The following is a 21,819-nucleotide window of genomic DNA, read 5'->3' on the forward strand; positions in this document are numbered from 1 at the left end:
TTAGTGTCTGTTTAAAACATAGAAAAAGCACAGCTCTGGGTAATTAGCTAAAGGCGATGAGAGTGACGAGTCTTTGCTACGTCATGCTGATGACAAAAAGCGATATTCCTCACACGTAAACAAAAAAATGTTTTGTGGGTGATTGTTCAATCCTCGGTGGACTTTTATCAGCAGGAGCCATGAGTCTATTGACAGCGAAGGACTGGAGCTCAAGCTGCTCCCGTCCCAATCTCGTTCCACATGATTATTCTCAATTTCACAGCCGATGGTTTTTACTGAGACAGACGGCGGCGGCCAAATGCCAAAGTACAGAGAGGAGAACGCTCTGAGGTGGGAGAGAGAGTTAGCGAGGGAGGAAAAAGAAAGATAGGCTGGTCACTCAACTTCATCACCAGTGTTTGGGATAGAAGTAATCTGTGAATGTGACCTATAGCCAGGTGCAGGATGGTGAGGAATGTGAGGCGCTGCTAGATCTTGGGCCTAGCTTTATGTGAAGATAAACGCTGGCACTGCAGGTAGAAACAACAGTAAAGCCACACACTCCTCTTTTTTCTTAAATCTATAGGTCAATGTTTTGATATCTCAAACCATTCCAGAGAGATACCTGAAGATAGCTGGAGTGATCTATCCATCATATTTCAAGAGATTACAGGGAACTGTGCACTGTATATTGAGTTGACCCAACATACACCGTCACACATCACACAAAGATAAGAAGCAAATTCTTACGATTGAGAAGCTGTAACATTAGGGAACATTTGGTAAGTGTGCTTGAAAAATGGCAAATGATTATTAAAATAGTTGCCCATAAATTTTCTGTTGAATTGATTCATTAACTAACTGTTTCAGCTCTACATACGAGAGAGCACATCCGTGTGTAAGCAATGCTCACAGTAAATATCCTCCCTATACTCCCTATAACAGTCTATAAGAATAGGTTTTTTTTGTCCAGAAAGCACAGGGTGGCCTTGCACCACAATTTGTTGTTGCCCACTCAAAAGCTATGAGCTAGACCACTCAGATCATTTCGAACTGGTCTGCTGAAAGAAGTTTTTACGCTCCTAGTCACTGAAATTGCCTTTTTGAGGACTTGAGATGTGCTCAGACTGTCACTTCTTTTAAAAGCAGCCTGAAAACTGCCTTTAAATTATACTGAAGCTGTTTTCAGTTTCATTAACATTTTTATGTATTTAACACAAGTCACAGTGAGTTTATCTTATGTATGAAATATTCTATTTAAAAGTCGGCCTTTCTTTAGGAAGTTCGTTTTGTAAATTTTAATCTCCGTGCTGCTTGGAAAGAGTGTGAGTCGGTCCCAGCTGTGCACACACCTGAGAGACCAACATAATCACAGAAGGTACGACAAAAACACTAGGAACTCTCCAGCAGCCTCACACAGGAGGAGTGCTGGTGAAAATTACAGCATCACTCTGGAGAGTGGGCAGTAGGAGGTGCGGGATTTGATGAATCAAGGACCTTTTGTTCACAGCGAAAATGACTGCTTGCATGCAGTTGGAAAGAGCATCTCTTCGGTGATGTGGCGGTGCGGTGCTTGCTTGGCAGGCGGGCGGGCGGGCATCATTTGGAGCCATTTAGGTTTGAAGCTGACTCAGAGGGGGACTGAGGAGAGCAAGGTCATTTAAAGAGGATGCAGAAGATGATGACGTGGCCGGTGTTGGGTGTTTAAGTGGGACTACTCGGCTTGAATCGAGTAGCAGCTGAGTATGCCATGGCAACACTCACAGTAATGACAGTGTGAGACTCACAGGAAGAAACACAACTGAACTGAAATACGGCAAACAAGGCTCAAACATAAGGTGTTCCAACATATTGAATGATGTATAGTCAAGAGTCCTTTGCTCAAATAGAAAATTAATCAGTAGCTACTTTAAGTGTTTAAATCATTCTTTTCTAGCAATCATTTTCTCTGAAATGTGAATATTTGCAGATTTCTTTAGTCTTCAATGACAGAAGTGAACACCTTTCGCTTTTGGGCCTCTGGTCAGACAATAAAAACACTCTAGTCACTTGAGGTTCAGGGAATTAAGATGCCATTTTTCACTATTTTCTTGCATTTTATAGACCAAGAAGAATCAATATATAGACCCAGAAAATAACTACTAATCAGTGAGTTCACTGTTGTTTTCTTCTTAGGAGGACATTACAATACATTCATAGCTATGTGCATTTTTGCCAACCATATATACTCACAGGGAGTAATTTGGGGTTCAGTCTTGCTGAAAGTGGATGGAAACCACCAACTAGAGGTAGACCGATTAATTGGCAGCGATAGGACGTTTTATAAACTGTCGTTATCGGCGGAATTGGGCTCTGGTAGTTGCAGATGGCTGTGCAGCCGCCACCAGTCACTAAAGGATGTATTGCCATTTTGCATTGATTCTCCATACACATAATGAGGTCCACTTTTGTGAAAAATATGTCGTGCATGTGATCAACTTCTGATCATAATCTAAACGGTCACAAAAGTTATCTCTCGAATATATAATGCAACACAAAGAAATCCAACCATGTAACTATCCATTCATCAAATGTAATCGTGCACTCTATCCTTCTCGCTCCGGGAATATGTACAATCATTTAATGGTTTGAAAGAGGGGCATTTAACAATATAACGGGACACACAACAGAAGTAATCCCGGTCAGTCATAAATGACAGAACAGCGCATCACCCATTAATAAATAGAACATATTGGTGTAACATATTGGTGTAACAATGGTGTAATCCACCAATTCACACTTCAGGATATTCTCTTACTAATGATTAAATGCAGAGTGACAAAAAAATTATGTATTTAAAACGGCGTATGCAAAAGTAGCCGACTAGGCTGTTGCAGAAGTAAGGCTGGGCATACACACACATACACAATGTCAGTGCCTTTTTTTTTATAAAAGAAAAAAGCAGCTTTGTTTCATCTTTCCTGCGGCTTTCGTGGCAAGAGCGTCACCATGTTGCAGTATTCCAGCCTGTGACGTCACAAGAATGGTTGGCTCGGCTGAGTTACACAGATACAACGGTAGAGACCGTGAAAAACGGAGTCTGAGGAGACACAGGACAGTAGAAAACAAAAGAGGGGACACTATTGCATTGTTCCAAGCCTATAGAGAGGAGGCTGGGTCACACGTCATCAACGCGTCATATCTTTGGGGGTATAACACATGCGCAGTAAATCTGGCCTGCACTCGCCAAATTTGAGCCAATCGCAATGCACGACCGCAGCTTCAGTTACACTGCGCATGTGTCATACCCCATACTCCTAGAGCCATGTCCGCCCGTGACCCAGCCTCCTTTCCATAGGCCTAGCATTGTTCCTGGATGTAAAGATGAGTTTTACAGTGTTTAAACTAAGGACATAACTGTCCATGTATCTGTGTAACTCAGCCAAGCCAACCATTCTTGTGATTCACAGGCTACAACATGACGGCCTGAGCTACAGCCACCCTTGATATGTCTAGTCCTTTAAAAGGGACTGTTTGTAACTTCTTACACGTATAAATCAATCCGGGTCGGTGTCCCATGTGGGCTCGCGTGTGGCTTCGCTATTCATACTCAGACTCCAACACAAACTACACGGAAGCACCAAAACCGCAAAGTTATATCTAGTGAAGCCCGTCTGTTAAACAGTGTTGGCCGCAGTCGGAGGACGCGGGGGAGACCGTAGCTTTGGTCTCCAGGGCCGGAGTCTCTGCTGTACTCTGCTCCTCTGCTCCTCTGCCTGTCTGCCTTCACTCAGCTCGCTCCACCTCACGTGCATGCGCGCACACTACACACTGCAGAAGAGTTAGTAGCTCTGAGAATATCTAGTAAATGTACAGTGGACGTTTGTGCAGAAATAAATGCTGCAGCTCCTCCAGACCAACAGAGGTTTTCCGTGTCTTGTGAAGTGACGGGGCTCCGCAGCGAGAAACGTTATTGTCTCCGACCAAAACTCGGAGATCCCCTGTTCCCTCCGGCCGCGGTCAGGAGGCTGAGGCAGGAAAAGCCAGTACTAGGATCAGCATTGATTCATGGAGAGACCTTTGTCTGGTCAGCTAACATTACTGCCAAGCAGGTGAAATATAGAGTGATATTGTGGTTTTAGCTGACGTGTGTCGCCTCACTGTTTTGAGCGATGCTCGTTTATGTCTATGTAGAGCGAGCACAAGCGCGAGCCCGACGCTGACTATCGTTGACTTAACGGCCACAGGTGTCGCTGTTAACAAGAATTTCTGATTCTTACAAACAGTCTCTTTTACTAAGAAAAAAAGGGATATTTTCAAAAAATTCACAAGAAAAGGAAGAAACAGAGAAATATTTGGATTTAGTAAAAAATGCTGCATTATGTTTTTTTTTTTTATTGTTAAAGTTATTTTCTATCTCTGACCCTCCTCCTAATCTACTTCAGGTACAGTAATTGACACACATACACTAAGCATCTACACAAACACACATGGGAACACAGATATTAACACCATGACTGAGACCTTTGTGGGCAGAGCCAACAGATCCTTTAAGTCCAACATTTAAATAGTTTCTCCATCCATTAACCTGGTTAACAACATCTGACATTCATCAACCGGAAGAGATCAAGAAATGATTAAACAACGATTAAAAAATACACTAGAATAACTTAATTTTTGTGCCTCTGAAACACTTATGTGAACTTAATTTTACATTTAAAGTAGAGCTGTACAACACAACACAAGGAAACATTGTGTTCATGTTAGAAAAGTAAGACAGGTGTTTTTTTGAGTACGAACATCATGTTAATTAGCCGGTTTGTGACAGTTTTAGCCAAAAATAACTGTCTTTTACCTCCTCTCAAAGAGAGACATGTGTAGAAACATTTAGTCGACAGACAGGAGCAGGCTCCGTGTGTCTAAAACGACTCACAAACAGAGAAACCGCTTCGACATGGAGGAGTTAAAGCCGGTGTTCCTACCTGTGTGAGACGGTGTAACGGCTGCTCCGTTGCTGTGCTCCATTCTACGGTTGGCAACAGATTACAGCGCGAGCTCAGCTCCGGGGTCCCGCGAGCGAGGAGTCAAGAAACTGATAAAGCACGCGGATAATGTGCGCGCGCTGTGTGCCACTATACTGCCGCCTGCGCGAGAGAGATACCGAGATGAGAGAGAGAGAGAGAGATAGAGAGAGAGGAGACTAATAAATCAGTCAGAGCTGAAGCAGCAGTACATTTTACAACATTAGGATGTAAAATGTAAAAAATAAAGATTATATGGGCTTAAAAGTGTAACAAATATGGCTGCAGTTAATGCTGCAGTGGCACGATTTTTTTACAAATTGTTTCTCATGCACTACTGTCAGGATATAGTGACAGTTTTATAAAAACAACTTTTTTTTTAATCATGTTTGCTCCAGTTCTACCCACTGCTACTTTATCTGATGAATATTGTTTGAAATGTATCAATACTCATTTAATACATAAGATATGTAAATACATTATAAAGACTTTTTCACTAAATATAATTGTTGAAATTTGGCAAAATTTAGATTTATATGAGGAATTATTCAATCAAAGAATAAATGGTAAATGGGCTTGCACTTATATACTGTAGCGCCTTTCTAGTCTTCCGACCACTCAAAGCGCTTTACACTACATGTCAGCAGTCACCCATTCACACACACATTCATACACTGATGGCAGAGGCTGCCATGCAAGGTGCCAACCTGCCCATCAGGATATAACCTGATGGCACATCCTTCGGGGGCAATTTGGGATTAAGTATCTTGCCTGGACTGGAGGAGCCTATAATTTAAAATAAAACTTATAAACTTATAAATAACTTTTTTAAAATCATATTTGCTCCAGTTCTTCCCACTGGTGCTTTAAGTCATTGATGTGGATAGAAATGTAGAGAAAAATGCAGCATTTCAAAGTTTTGTTTTTCCATTAAATTTAAATTTCTACTCTAAATAAATATGCATTTAAGTGTTTTTTTTGTGTCCTTAACATGGTTGCTCAGTAGGCTATGACAAAATGAGACATTACAGGCTCCCAGTAGTAGAGCCTGACATAAGGTTTTTGAGGATAATACCAATCTTGATATTGGCTATTCAAAAAACACATAACATTAAACACACATTTTAATAAAAACCATGTAATGCTGTAACTGTTTCTAAACTACCTGAAAAAAATTAATGTACTGCAATTTCTTGTGAAGCATAGGCCAATTTGTACGCCAATACCAAAATGTTTATATGAGAAACTAATATCAGCCAGTCTGCCTTTGGGCTCTACTTTATGGTGTAAAATCAGTTCAGATTTTAAAGGGGCGCTCCACTGATTAAGTTCTTTTTTTTTTTTTTTTTTTATTATTATTGTGTCATGCATGAATAATATGCCCAACCCAAACAGGCTTACAAGACACCATTATTTAGAAAATAAAGAAAAGACAAAGGCAGAAACCAGAGTAGCAGTATAAACTACAAATAATACCAGACAAATAAACCATCCTGACGTTTTTTCCAAGCTTGAGGAACAAAAGTAGCCATCTTATAAGCATTCAAATTAAATAGCCTTTCAATTTAGTATTGCACTATCACAACAATTGACTTGCAAGAGATATATAAAAATAAAAATAAAAGAACAGTCCAAATTGAAGCAGTGGAGGCCGAGATATCCTGAATTTTAAGTCCCCATCATGGGTCACACACTGTATCCTACACTTCCCACAATGCAACTGGATAGCAACTGCAACACCTTGTGGTATAAATTTGAAGTCTCCAAGGCCATAATAAGGGTTATTTTCTCTCTCCCTCCAGGGGATAAACAACAGACTGAACCTCCTCCCTATGAACAGTAAACTGATCTTTGTATGTAAATTATGTGGAGCACCCCTCTAAAAATGTACCTGCTTTTCTCGTCCTAAAGGCTGGAGTCCTCAGTCTAAAGAAAACATTTAGCGGTGCTATTATTTGCTCATTTTGTCAAGTGAAAGTACATCTTCGCATGACCTCACTTAAAGTCTTTGTATAACAACGACAGGCATTTTTACAGGCTTGTAACAATGCTAATGCTTATCCCTAAATCTACCACTACCACATAAGAGCCACTTAGAGTACGATGAATTGCTTGAGGGAGTCAAAGGAAAATGTTGTACTACTCTGACATGTCAAACAAATTCTCTCCACCTTTGGGGGGGAGCAGCCATCACAATCCCAGCCCCATTTAGAGCCCTTCATTAGCATTGTTGGGCTATGTTCAAGAGCAGATGCCTGCAGATGAATTCGGGAGTACAGTGACACAGGCACATGCCTGAATTTGCTGTGGCCGACCTCTGTGTCTGGGTCAGCTGTCAGCCGCACGATGATGGATGCTCGCTGGAAACATACTTGGAGTTTGAGCTATGTCCTTCCCACTGAAGTCCTTTGACACCCTGCTTGACCCCCCCCCCCCGCCACAAGGCAGCAGCCGCCCTAAAAATAAAAGGTGCACGTGTGCTTGTGCGCAGAGACAAGGGTGTAAGATATCACATCATCAAGTGAGGTCTCTGCTGGTGTTTGTGGTTACAAATGAAAACAACGCAATAGCTAGCTCGAACTGGATGCTCCCACAATAGTAGAATCAGCCTCCTGTTGTTATGGTTGGATATATAATGTGTGTATTCGGTGCGCTCCGTTTCCACGAAGCTAGAGTCCAATCAAGCATCAAAGTTAATACCAACGCTCGGCTTCATCATCATCATCTCGAGTGCTTTCGTTAAGGGACATTTTTATTCCTCTGGTCCCAGAATTATCAAGAAAACCCCACACACGTTTCAGTTTAACCTGGTCACTATGGCAACGTTTTCTGGCTTTTGATTGAGGATGGCACTTTAAAGGATACGAGTGGTTCACTTTAAAAAAAAAAAAGATGGAGCGGGAATGTGGAAGAGAAGAATATAGCACCATTGTGAAAGCTGGAGCCAGTAAAGAGAATCTGAGCGTGACTACAATAATCAACTTCTGACTCAATGTGACACACACAGTTTTCAGTCCACTACAGCGGCTGAAGCATGTAGCATTTTGATCATTTGTTTCTGAGGAGACTTAAGTGATTTCTTGGTCTTGATTGAATTTACATCACATTATTGACTATTAAGCCATCTATACATTTAAGGAAAGACAGAAAAAAGAATCCTTTCTGCTCTCAATGTGACAAATGACAGGAAATTGTTTTGTCCTTTCTCCAAAGTCAAATCTTCACCATGTTGCTCTGCCATGTTTCTACAGTAGCCCGGAACGGACAAAGCAAACACTGGCTATAGTAGGAGCTAGTTAGCTTAGCTATAGCACTAAGTATTTTCTTTTGAGCAAGTATTAAAAAGCATCAAGCCCCACTATTTTCCCACAAATGCCATATTAGCATTGTTATTTTTTCTTCTTTTAACTTTTTTTTCACAAAATATAACATCTACAGAAGACAACAGCACAGCTGATGAGGGGGAGGTTGTTTGCAGCCTCACACTCTTCTTAGGATCAAGAGGACAACATACAGTATATAGGCTATACTTGTAGGATTTAGAAATCTATTGAAGCGCTTATACTTGGCTCACACTGCAAGATTTTATTTTTTTTATGTCATTGAAGTCTATTCACAATTTTAAGTCATGACTTTAAAGATCTGGGTAAAAAAACTAAATGTTTCCATGACTCTCCTGGAGTTTGAATAGCCTTCAGCTTTCGTAATAGTGACTCATAAAACCCAAAACGTTTAAAAAAAAAAAAATCAGAATGACTCCAGCAGTGAATTTCAATAGTTCTGTTTCATTGACGTTCTATTACTGAGAAAACTCAAGTGGACTTCAGTGGCATTGCCCCTCAAGGAGAGGGAGAATAGGGCGATAGAACACTTTTCTGTGGAGCTTTCGTCATCATTTATTCTCAATTGTTCCGGTCTGTCTAAGAGTAATTGTGTTGTTTTTTTAAATGCTCCTTCAGATTTTCCCTCCTCACTCTGAAAATATCCACGTATGATGTAAGTTAGTAATGTTCAATGTCCAAAAGAAGTGAAGTAATGTATATTAAATGAGCACTGGGAGGGACACATTGCATGTCTGGCCTTGACGACTTCATAAAGGTTTTTCAAAGTAAAAGAGAAGGTCAGGCAAAGTAATAAAATTAAATAATTCAAATTAAAAATGATTTTCGGAACAGTGTGTAACATTTAGGGGGATCTATTGGCAGGAATGGAATGTGATATTAATAAGTATGTTTTCTTTAGTGTATAATCACCTGAATCGTTGTGTTTTCGTTACCTTAGAATGAGCCGTTTATATCTACATAAGGAGCGGGTCCTCTCCACGGAATCCGCCATGTTGCATTGCCATGTTTCTGCAGTAGCACAGAACTGTTAACTTTTCCAGCTTTGGCCAGAGTCGATAACGTTACTCGCCCGTCGTCGCCGCCGCTCTTTCTCTCTTGCTTCCCGTTGGTAGGTGGATTTGGTTACCTTTATACAGCGCCAGAGTAGCTGCTTTCCCGTTTCCAGCCTTTAAAGGTCCCATATTGTAAAAAGGGCCATTTTCATGGCTTTTATATTATAAAGCAGGTTTAAGTGATACCGTGAAAGTATCGAAATGCTTAATCCACAGAGAAATACACACAGCCTGTATTCAGAAACCGAGCTTTTGAAACAAGCCGTCAGGATTTCTGTCCATTTGTGATGTCACATATCTACAATATTTAGACCATTTCACAGTTTTAAACGTAAACATTCTAAATGTGTCCCAGTTTATTTCCTGCTGAAGTGTATGTGAATGACATCAGCTGACAGGAAGTAAACATGGACCCAAGCTGTTGCCTAGCAACGCAATTCTGTTGCAATTCCATTGAAATGTACTAAAACGGAGCGTTTCAGACAGAGAGTAAATACAGCTATATCCAAGCAGACAGTATGAGGAAAATAAAGTTTTTTTCAAACATTAAAGCATGTAAACATGTTCTAGTAGAAACCCAAAATACAAGTATGAACCTGAAGATCACCATGATATGTCCCCTTTAAGCTAAGCTAAGCTAAGCTAACTGGCTGCTGGCTGTAGCTTCATATTTATCATACAGATATGAGAGTGGATCTTCTCATCTAATTCTCTGCAAGAAAGCGAATACGCTTACAAGCCACTTAGTTTTGGACTGCTTGCCTTGAAGTAATCAGTAGTCAATGTGTATTACTGCCACAGAATGTTAAGTAAAACAGAGCATGGGCAAATGCAAAGCATCATATTGCAAGATATTTAAAAAAAAAATCCCTACCCAATCAACAACTGTTTATTGTGTGTTATTCTGGTTCCTTCCTCATGAGCATCCTATCCGGTGGCAACACAGTTAGATGTTTCATTTTAGATAAGAGACAATTATTGCTCCACATAACACACACACTATCCTTATCAGCAGAGATCTCAAACCACAGAATGCAATCCAGATACCGTGTCCCTCTGCCCTTGGTATTTAATGACATTTCTTTCTGTCCACGAAGATAGAGGGAATCCACCAGAGCGAGCGTTTGTGGAAATGTTTGACTGTTTTCTGTTTTTTTTTTAACTGCTATAAAATTGGACCAGTGGTTTCTCAAGCAAAAAAACATTACATCACAGTACTAAAGCTAATCTGAAAAATCCTTATTGTTATTACAGCCACCACGCCATGCTAACGCTACGTTTTGGCCATTTTTTACCTGTTTCATTTCTTGCACGAATGGAAAAAGAAACAACAAATAATGTGAATGCATCAAAAGGTTGTATTTATTTTCAGGGCACACTTCCTTTATTCTGCAAATCTCCTCCTCTAAACGCAGTCAATTTCAGTCCGGCTCTCACACCATTATGATTCACAGAGGCCAAGTATGAAATGAGTTTCTCTTTTGACAGAACACATCTTGATTGACAGCTCAACAAATGAGAAATCATTTACTGTGAACAGAGCGGCCGCCTGCTTTTGGCAGAAACGCTGCTTGTCTCTGAGGCGAGTGTGTGTGTGTGTGTGTGTGTTCAAATGGCTTTAAAAGTGGATTTAATGTTAGGTTTGAGGCATCAAAACCAAAATAGCAGGGCTGTCAGCCTAAAAGACAGTTTACACCATTTTCCGGTGTAAAAATCTTAACATGGTTTTAAATTTTCCTTTTTTTTTAAACATGTTTACATGGAGGGTCAGACCAACAGAACATACTTGAATCTGCTGCACCTTTAAACCTTTAAAAGCAAAACTATTCCTACATCCTGTCTTTGGGTAAAACATGAATGAGTCCACTGTAATTTTTGCTCTAACTACTGTTGCCACAAGTGACAATTACAAGATAACGATAAATGTTAAAACATAGTGTAACAGTAGCACAAGTAGAGAAGAGTCATCAAGTCAGTGGACACACATTAATGTCAGTTACACAGCAATAAGTTAACTGTCTAAATGTATTTTGCTTAGACTAGCTAACATATAGCCAATAACATTAGCTACCGGTCAAACCAGACCAAGAAAGGTTTTACCGGCAAAACCCCTGAGTGTATTTTATCGAGGAAAGGTGTATTTCAATGTTAAGCATTTCTTCTTCATTTATAGGGAAGAATCCGTGGGCGACCTCCAGGTCTGAAAAGTGAAGCCGATGCAGAAGTGCAAAAAAGTAAAAATATCGCAAAAACAGTTTTTACGCTTGGCTGAGGTGGAAAAGTTAGTGTGTCAATAAAAGTGCAATTGAAAGCGACATAGCAAATACATCATGATGTACATGAAGCATGTCACCTAAACGTCTTAAAGGTGCAATGTGTGTAGAATCTTAAACTTGGCTACTGTCTAGATTTAAAATACAGTGTTTGAGATCATGAATTTATTGTACTAAATAGTCATCAGGCACTACACTACCACAGATTAGGACTCCCACATCACTGATTCCATACATTAAAAAAATTTTTACAATGGGGTTGCCAAAACAGTTTCAACAATATCTGAATATGATAACATTCATACAGGGAGGAATTATTGTATTTTTTTACACCAGACTGCATTAGTTATAGCTAGCTGCACCTTGTAAACTAACAAGAGTGAGTGTATGCAATACTGTACTCTGCAGTCTCAAATGCTCATGCCGCTGCAACAAATACATTTCTAAAACCTTAACAGACCCAGAACACCTCATTTGAATGGATGTCATTTAATGTATTCTACACTTTCTTTAGCTAATAGACTTAAAACCTCAAAGAGCTTCAGGGACCTCTATTAAAAGGGGCACCATTTATCACAACAAAGTGAACTGCTGCATTAACCCAGAGAGACCCTGCTGTAAAAGGAGCAGTAGAATAATCAGGTGAGCACACCACCACCGTGCCAATCCTCTACAAGACAGCTTTTTTAATTCTCACTTTCCCAGTAATGGCTTTTTTGCACAGTCAATCTACAACACTGTCCACTTTGGGTATGCATACAAATGCAAACACTGACTGTGTGCTAAATATCTTCAAGCTATTAAACTAACATTTTTGCTTGAAAAATGATTTTGAATCCATCATCAAAATAATAGCCAATTAATCTGATATCGATTTAATGTGTCTTTATACTTACTTTTATTAAGAAATATGGACCACATGTAAAATTAATGGACACACATGCATCCAAAAGGACCCATTCGTGACAAGTGAATCTACATTGAAGTGTGATGCTGCCATCTAGTGGTTGGAATAGTTTACTGATGCTGTTTCTGCTGTCTGATTATTACTGGCACTTACAAATGTACATTTTAGATGTCTTATAATTTTTAAACTGTTTTTGCATTGAAGAACATGTGGCCAAACATCTGATCCAGACATTTGTTAGTAATTGGATTAAGGATCTGTTCCCAGTATTTACCCATTTAATCATGATGGTTTTTGAATGGCCCAAAGCTCTGATATGAGTTGTGACTAATAGATGAATATGGAATTAACAAAGCTTTATGACTAATATTTTAAACAAAGGGCAGAAATAGTTTTGCTCCAGATCAGTGCATTCAGTACTGAAAAGAAATGCTAAGCTACAAAGTTGATGTAATTTGTACCAAATAGGACTGTGTTGCGTTCGTGGGAGTTCAGAAAAGGTGAGAGTTAGGATGACAAGATACAGGGATAGATACTGAAGTCTAGCGTTGAGGAGAAGGCAGGGAGTCTATACACATCTCAGCTGCCAAACAACAACATTATGTAGACTCAAACATGTATTTAGCAAAACAATACCTCTTATTAAAGTAGCTTGTTATCGCTGTATGAGCCAGAATCAGTCAGGGGATTTATTACACCTTGTGGCAGCTATATTTTGGGTAAACACACATGCTGTTTTCTTTTCTTTTACGAAATGTCTTCCGATTAGGGAACAAGGTAAAAATAAAATATAGGACAGTTTTAATCTTGTTGTGACCAAATACTTATTACTTTTCATTGCTGTATGCACACTCGCTATCACTATCACTGAACAATACAGGTATGTGCATACTATCAGTATGTCATATGAAGAATTTGAGCTTTATTGACCTAAATATAAGACAGTCCTTATTATAAGATCATCCCCCCAGAATGACCCCCTTTTTGCAACACCTGTTTAGACAGACGTTTTTGATGATAACGCTTTGAATTCAACAAAGATAAATATATCATAGTTGACAGCTTTTGAATATTTTTTTTTTTTTTTATCATCAAGCTGTTATAAAAATATGATAAGGAAATCCATAAAAAATAAATCTAGGCCTGCCCGACCCTATATGAACCTGCATAGTTTTTGTCTAAGCCCGCTTTACAATTTTTTATTTAAAAAAAAAAAGATGTATTAAAATTAAAAAATGTATTACAAACTTAAGTCAACTAAAGTTTTCTGAGTTCAGTAACATAACAGACATTTGTGACACGATCTGTGACACGTGCCCTCTCCTACCGAATGTTCAGCACAGCTCAAAAATTATCTTATCACAGACTATAAGGTCTGCATTTAAAAAACAAAAGAAAAAAGAAAACACAGGGAAATTGGCGCAAACCAAATCTGATTAAAGCCCGAAGGAATTTTGAAAAATTAAAGCCATCTCGTTTCGTGTCAGTTCGGGCCCAATCGGGTTTGCGCAGAGAATCAAAGCTCTAACCTGCACTGCCAAGCGACGTAAAAACATACATGCAAATAATCACCCTCCAATGCCATACCACACCACTGCAAAACAACTCAAAACAAAATTAATCTCGCATGTTATTTATTACTTTTTTTTTTTTTTTTTTTTTAGATTTACAAGTTATTTTCACATTTCTTTTAAAAAAGGCTAACAACTCTCTGGTGTTACAGGTATCGCACAATGAATGCAAACAACCGCATCTTTTGCACAGTTCAGAAACATCTGCAGATATGTAGCCTATTAAATCACGACCTGCTTCAATAAGCAAAGTCTAGAGCTTTCCTTATAACTGTGTCATGTCCAGGGCCCTAACAAAAACAAAATGATGTGGTCTAAATTGCAATAAGACAAAATCCTTTAGGATTAATTGCTGCGCCATTTTCAGCAATTTCAGGATTAATAGTTGGGCATTTGTATCTTTCGTGATGATAATCGATGTAGAGGGAAATGGCAAGAGTAGAAAAGTTAACTGCCAATATATAGTACATATATGTGTATGCACTATATACATACACATACATAACAGACACACGCACACAAATAGGGAAAATGGCAAACAACCTCAGCATCACCCTTCAAAAACAAATCATTTTAAGACAGAATTCAATCAACTGAGACAGAGGCTGAAGATGGACAGGGAGGTAGATAGATACACGGGGTGGGGGGAAAGACAGAGGAGAAGTAGTAGTGAGGGATCTTGGTAATTCCCTCTAGCTTATGATTCTTTTTTAAAAAAAAAAGTTCCTTTAATCAAAGAGGATCCAGATAATCTCATCTGTAATCTCAGTTTAAGTGCAGGGGTGGCGAGTGGCTCTGCCCTCTCCTGCCTCTCTGGGTTTTAGCTACGTGCTGTCCTTAAAACGATGTTCAGGGCTCGCTCACTAAGTTCATTTTTTCGTACTTGCTAATTGCCGCCGCTGCCGCCGCCGCAACACTGGCTGCTGCGGCTCTGTGGAGCAGCTTCTTGTAGATCCACTCCCGTCCTGGTCCGCCCCCCTTGTCCGGCTCCACCCTGAGGATCGCTCTTCGGTAGCTTCTTTGCTGCAGGGACAAGATCACAAATGTTTGAATATAGCAAATTTGAAATGTTCAGCAACATACAAAACAAAGGTTATACTAGTCCAGGGGTGTCAAACATGCGGCACGCCACTATCAGACTCATGGTGGAATATACAAGAACTTGCCAGGAAAAGATAAGAGGTCAGCGAGACATCTCATCATCTCTTTTGGAAATGGATTGTTCATTAATTGTGAACGTTTTCAGAATGTACTTCTTCTTTTCACCAACAGGAAGGGACAATTTGGAGGTGTTGTTATTTATAGGTTACCATGCAATGGTTTTACTGGTTCGGCCCACTTGAGATCAAATTGGACTGTACGTGGCCCCTGAACTAAAATGAGTTTGACACCCCTGCACTTGTCTATTCATGGAGACTTCTGTCACTGGGGGAAAAAAACAGAGGAGTTTTCTCTGGAGTCCAGCAAGTGTCATGGGAAACTATCATTTAAGTGAACTAATTAGTAATTTGCAGAGTCAAACTAGTTAATTAATTGGGACGTCCTGATAGCGTGAAGGTTAAGATGTATACTATTTAACCACAACTTTCTTGGTTTGACCAGTGTTGCATGTTATAACCATCCTCTTTCGTGTTCTTGCCTATCTCTACATTGTCAAAGGGTAACTTTCAACTTTAGTTTCCCATGTTTTGTGTCTAAGTGACTAATGGGGACAACAATTTTTTTAAATTAGTCCAGTATTGAGTGATAACAATGTAACCGGCAGCCGCGAAACAAGCTGCAAGGGCAAGTGAGCAGCGTCAATGTAACTTTACGTCCACTAAAAGTGCTTGTTTTTGCCACTGACAGGCTCAGATTGTTCTTATAAGTGTCTGACAACATGATGGAAAGGACCCTACAGAGAAATGAATGTATACATTTTGACAGTTAAACTAAGTTATGTCATTGTATCCCTTAAACGCATTAAAACATTAAAGCTAAAAAATATTATTCATTTGTGTGCACAAGTTATTAAATCAAGCACAGATGTGTTAACTGTGCACATGAATAACTATTTGAGAGCACAAGAGCGAACAAAGTACAAGTACATACTTATTTTCCCCTCTTTCTTAAAATCCAAACATCTAACCCATTCAATTCAGGTCAGGTTAGGAAAGCACTGTCAGGTTTTAAATCTTTGTGCAATAAGTGTTGCCTGAAATATCCATCTGTTGCAGCAGTGGGAAAGGACATTTGACTCAGTAGAAAGAATGATGCACTTACCAATAGCCATGAAAATTTCATTGACGTTCATGGCAGTCTTGGCCGAGGTCTCCATGAAGAGTAGACTGTTGTCATCAGCGTATGTTTGTGCCTCCTAAAAACATCATTTAGATATTGAGGATAATGTCAAACATTTACAGCACTGGCAAGTTTAATACGATTTTATGATATCATATGATATCAAATGCTAAATATATTTATATTTTTGCATCTTCATACCTGAAGGTCAACAGCTCTCTTGTTTGCGATGTCGGCCTTGTTTCCAGCCAGAGCGATCACTATGTTGGGACTGGCTTGTCTCTGCAGCTCCTTCACCCAGTTCTTCGCCCTTGCAAAAGTATCCTAATTGAGCGACAAACTTTATTAATATTGCTGTAACCCGGTGTATTCACATGACAACTATATTTAACCTAGGTGGAACATTTTTAATAGCTGTACTCTTCTGTGTGATGTCAAAACACCCACAAGTCTGAACACCTACAGGTCAAATTTTAGACTAAAATGACCTAATATTGGAGAAGGTCTTGTATCTTCTGCTCTACTCTACTCTGCCTCCAAACAAACCCAATAGACTTCCATAAGACATTCTATAAATGTACAATTACCTCCGATTATAAACATAGTTTTGTTTAAAACTTCTGTCACTTTTGATAGCAATAGAGCCAACAATGAATTTAACAAATAAAAATAGATTAAAATAAAGTAAAACTGCAGCGGGGTGTGCTGTGTTGGCTCTCTGTATATACCATATAGGCCAATATTGTGAGCAAATGACGTTTGGAACGAAATTCATTTTATTTTATTTTGTCCTTTATATCATGATTTACGACAAATATTATTTAAAAAAGTTAATGTTCCTGGTTCCTGATAGGTATGGCGACTGGAGCCCTAATTGAATGTCTTTTTGATAAAGTTTTGGTATTTTCTGAATATCTTTCTAAAGCATGGGATAGGAGGAGAAAAGTAACATACGATAGATAAATTCCTCAGACTTCTTGTCATGATTGGATTTGTGTATGTGTCTTGTGCTTAGGGGGCTGTGCTCGTATGTCTGTGACTGTTTATTTGTTGTATTCCCATTGTGGGATATATCCTGGAGCATTATTTGTGGGAGGTTCATGTTTACGATTATGTCTTTATGTTGTTTATGTTGGATGATGCTGGTGTATTGTGCGGTTAGATGATGGAGGGATAACATGCCGAAATGTTTGATTTGTTGCACAATGGATGGGTTATGTAAATGACCAGACACAAAAATAAATTATTCATTCAGTCATACATTTATCTTGTGCGCACAAATTAACTAAAACGTGGGAACGTTTTAAATAAATTGAGGGAACTAATTAGATCTTGTGTGCACAAATTAGTAAATTGTGGCCTCAATATATATATATTTTTTCTCTCTATGGCCACTCCCGGGCTCCGTAGTCCCCCATTGTTTCCCTGCAGGTGAAACCTACTGTGTTGGTGATGTCGTAGACCACGATGGCCGCCTGGGCGCCTCTGTAGTACATCGGAGCCAGGCTGTGGTAGCGCTCTTGACCTGCTGTGTCCCAGATCTCAAACTTCACAGTGGTGTCGTCCAGACAGACCGTCTGAGTGAGGAAGGCGGCTGAGGAGAGCAGAACAATGAAGATCAGTGGAATGATGATGTTTTAGGACTGTGTGCATTCCCGTCCTTCTGGAAGATCCTGCTCAGCAAGTAAGTGCTTGAAGGATCTCAGTGGAATTTGACTCAGATTATAAAGTGAAACATGCCAGTTGTTCTGAGCATTCAAAGTCATTCTTGACCTTGGGAATTGTATGTGTGACAATACAATCTCAACTCAAAAATACACATGTGGTTGAAAGCCCCCAAAAAGCTAGTAGGCCTTTAAATAGAGATTACTTTTTCACACGTCACTTGTTAAATTATTTGATGCAAAAGCCATTTATCAGGAGTACAACTGGAGATTTCTTAAATATAGAAAATGTGATATTTTATTTTAAATATTAGAGTCTGTAGTGGTAATTAAAGCCTGGACACTTTTAGTATTAGCACAATGTTGAACTTATGGAACTAGAAATGGAACAAAGCCCCCAACATGGAAAATATTGGTCCAATGCTTTATCTAGTGAACCACACCTACACCGGGGCTAAGTATCGAACCGCAATACTTTTTTGGTTCCCGCCCAAATTGTGTAAGTATCAAAAACTGGCATCAACTGTCTTGTCAAATCTGTAATCTCCTTCACTTATTGGTCCACCAATCAAAATGTTGGTGGTTTGATCCCTGGCTCCTCCAGTCCAGTCCACATGTCGAAGTGTCCTTGGGCAAGATACTTAACCCAAAATTGCCCCCAAAGGATGTGCCATCGGATTAGATCCTGATGGGCAGGTTGGCACCTTGCACTCTGATCAAACATTCAAACTAGGCAGCGCTGATCAGATATGAATCAATATTCTGTTACTGTAATGACTATTTCTGACCTTAAATGTTTGCAGAAACATCTTGTAGTGTACTGTTTAACTGTAAAATGAGATGGTTTGCAACCCAGCAGCCATGTTGACATCTGTTGAGGAAATACCAACCACTGCAAATTCAAAAGCATAGAAATGCGTTTTTGGCTCTTACCTCCAATGGTACTCTCCTGGAATTCATGAAACTGGCCTTTGACAAAGCGCAGCACTAAGCTGGACTTGCCCACGGCTGACTCCCCCAGCAGCACCAGTTTGAATTGGCAGATTTTGTTTGCTGCTGCGGCACCATTTGGCCGAGTCGTTCCTCCCCCGCGCCCAGCCATTGACAGAGACAGAGGCTGTTATGGATGAGATGGGCTGAAACTACAGGTTAACAAGGGGTAAAGACGGAAGCGGAGTCTGGACACACAGGCACTGATGGTGAGCGAGGTCAGAGGCCGAACTCCTGGTGGGAAGAACCGGATCAGGTGGGCAGCGTTGGAGTGACCCAGTCTACCTAGAAAAATAAAAACATGGAAAATCAATGGATCTACTTATGAGAACACCTACACACAAAATCATGGAGTTTTTCATGTTGCAGATCAAATGAATAGTCATATCTATGAATTTCAACCATTTCTTGTACTTTACCTATTACGACTGCAACTAAGTTATTTTCATTATGTATTAATTTGCTAAATACTTTGTCAAATAATCGACTGCTTTGTTTAAACAACAGTTCTAAACTGAAATGTTCAGTTTGTTATCATATAAAGACAAAGAGAAGCTCATTTGTACATTTTATTATAAATAACAAAGTAATTATTTTTTAGAGCAGAAAGGATTAGTCGATTGACAGAAAAATAATTGCCAATTATTTCAGTAATTTTTCAAGAAATGCAAAATAGTTCCAGCTTCTTAAATGTGAGATTTGATGCTTTTCTGTGTCATATATGGAACTGAAAATAGGTTAAGTGTCAATTTTGCACAGATGGTTGGTTAAGAAAAAAACAGTCTCGAGGTGTCACTTTGATGTTTTCTGACATTATAAGGAGAAAACGATTAATTGAGAAAATAATAATAATAATAATTGATGTAAAAACTCTTTAGTTGCATCCCCACTCATTTTTATTTAATTAAAGAAATTAAAAAATTTCACTTTTAATGACAGAGCAGCTGTCACCAATCACAACACCTAGCTAACCTTAGCTAAAGTAATGTTTTATAATGTTAGTTAGATGGTCATGACTGTGCAGAGAGTGGAAATGGGAGAAACAGTGTCTGAAAGGTCTAAAAGGTTTAATCATATAACATTAAACTAGCTTTGACAAACAGCTTTTATTATAATGAGTCACATTCTAATAAACAAAGTCTAGATAATCGATAACATATCATTATTTTAGTTCAACATACAATAAAAGCAACCTTTATTAACCTGCCGATCTTCACTTTGACCGAATAAACCAATAAAAACAACATAAATCAGCTGTGAGTTAGCTGCGATGCTAAGTTAGCAATGCTAATCTCGGCTAACAAGGAACAAATACTCAAAGTAAACAAACAACACGTTGTTGTTCTTACCAACAACGAACAACAGTATCCACTCCTCCCAGTGAATAGTGCGTTATAACCTTGTTGCTGCTCGTTAAACGACGTTTTCTCCTAAAAACACTTTCAGCTTCTGTAAAAATATCCTCGCTTCCGCCTTGTGTAACCAAAACACTTCCTGGTTTCGACCGTCATGTGACGCATTGTAACAACCAATCAAATGACCGGATAGTGAGACGTCAGAGGCAGAGCCCGAAGATGCCAACTCACTAATAATAATAATCATAGTCATAATAATAATAATAATCATAGTCATAATAATAATAATAATCATAATAATCATAATCATAATAATAATAATAGTCATAATAATAATAATAAAAATAATAATAATCATAGTAAAATAATAATAATAATAATAGTCATAATAATAATAATCATAGTCATAATAATAATAATAATAATAATAATAATAGTCATAATGATAATAATCATAATCATAATCATAATAATCATAATCATAATCATAGTAAAATAATAATAATAATAGTCATAATAATAATAATAATAGTCATAATAATAATAATAATAATATTCATAGTTATAATAATAATAATAATAATAATCATAGTCATAATAAGAATAATAATCATAGCCATAATAATAATAATAATAATAATAATAATAATCATAGTAATAATAATAATAATAATAATAATGATAAAAAAGGTTAATAAGCAGTACTAAGTATATTAACTCAAGTACTGTGTGTATTTTGAGGAATTTTAATTTATTTTTCTTATATATATATATATATATATATATATATATATATATATATATATATATATATGGGTTATCTGGGTCATCTGGGTTTTTCATCTGGGTTTCACTCACAAACAGAGTGACTTATCAAGGCCAGACATGAATGCAGGAGAAAATAGAAATATTTTCAATTGTCATATTGTAAAAATCAGCCGACTCAATGCTAATGTTAGCTTTAAATAGTTTGAGTAATTAAAGTGTAAAAATATTTTTCCTGCATGAAGACAAAGCTCAAGACCGCTCAAGTTGAACGTACACCTAGAGATCATTTCCCAACAAGTGAAATTTGCACTCCACATATCATTTGGAAAGCAGCATGCAATGTTGAAATAGCACCATTATTTTATCATAAAAACAACAACACATCACACAAAAATCTGTAAAAAACTTCCAATATGAGAAAAGTTTAGCTTGAAGGTTCATTATAAACCTTTATAGTTAATAATGAAAATTGTAGTTTGACAATAATTTTTTGGCGCAAAGTATTGTTACTGGGATTTTCTCCAAGAGGTGTGGCCGAAAGCTCCTGAAAATTTCCAGTAAGTGGACCTTGTGATAGGATTGGTTTTGCCAAAACCAGAGAAGCTGTTTTGCAACAAACACAAACTTGGCTGAAAA

General features: G+C 38.4%; 2 protein-coding genes across 4 annotated transcripts in view; both read right to left on the reverse strand.

Annotated features, from left to right (window-relative positions):
• LOC141758565 (zinc finger protein 385B-like) overlaps positions 1-5,095 on the reverse strand; it is a 77,401-nt gene extending 72,306 nt beyond the window's left edge. For 2 of the 3 annotated variants that reach the window (XM_074620108.1, XM_074620105.1), the window contains exon 1: positions 4,941-5,095. In XM_074620108.1, the coding sequence (XP_074476209.1) occupies positions 4,941-4,983 (43 nt within the window). In that variant the 5' untranslated portion in view covers positions 4,984-5,095. Of the gene's footprint in view, positions 1-4,891 lie in introns of all 3 variants that reach the window. The other variant, XM_074620107.1, reaches the window with a different exon arrangement.
• A 9,748-nt stretch (positions 5,096-14,843) lies between these two features.
• On the reverse strand, positions 14,844-20,569 carry LOC141758123 (ras-related protein Rab-5C-like). Its single transcript, XM_074619240.1, has 6 exons — positions 20,410-20,569; positions 19,004-19,345; positions 17,849-18,000; positions 16,608-16,730; positions 16,389-16,482; positions 14,844-15,149 (listed from the first exon to the last, which is right to left on the reverse strand). Exons 2-6 carry the CDS (start codon positions 19,170-19,172, stop codon positions 15,013-15,015), a joined length of 675 nt encoding a protein of 224 aa, XP_074475341.1. The 5' UTR covers positions 19,173-19,345; positions 20,410-20,569; the 3' UTR covers positions 14,844-15,012.
• Positions 20,570-21,819: the final 1,250 nt, after the last annotated feature.

Source organism: Sebastes fasciatus, chromosome 20 (genome assembly GCF_043250625.1).
Source record: "Sebastes fasciatus isolate fSebFas1 chromosome 20, fSebFas1.pri, whole genome shotgun sequence".
Taxonomy (NCBI): domain Eukaryota; kingdom Metazoa; phylum Chordata; class Actinopteri; order Perciformes; family Sebastidae; genus Sebastes; species Sebastes fasciatus.

What these genes read in the sequence shown, in the direction of transcription:
- LOC141758123 (XM_074619240.1), bottom strand. Translation starts at nt 19,172, where the DNA reads ATGGCTGGGCGCGGGGGAGGAACGACTCGGCCAAATGGTGCCGCAGCA. An exon ending in TCTACGACATCACCAACACA is followed by an intron (nt 16,731 to 17,848) that starts GTAGGTTTCACC and finishes TCGCTCAATTAG; the next exon opens with GATACTTTTGCAAGGGCGAA. An exon ending in TGAAATTTTCATGGCTATTG is followed by an intron (nt 15,150 to 16,388) that starts GTAAGTGCATCA and finishes TTGTCCCTGCAG; the next exon opens with CAAAGAAGCTACCGAAGAGC.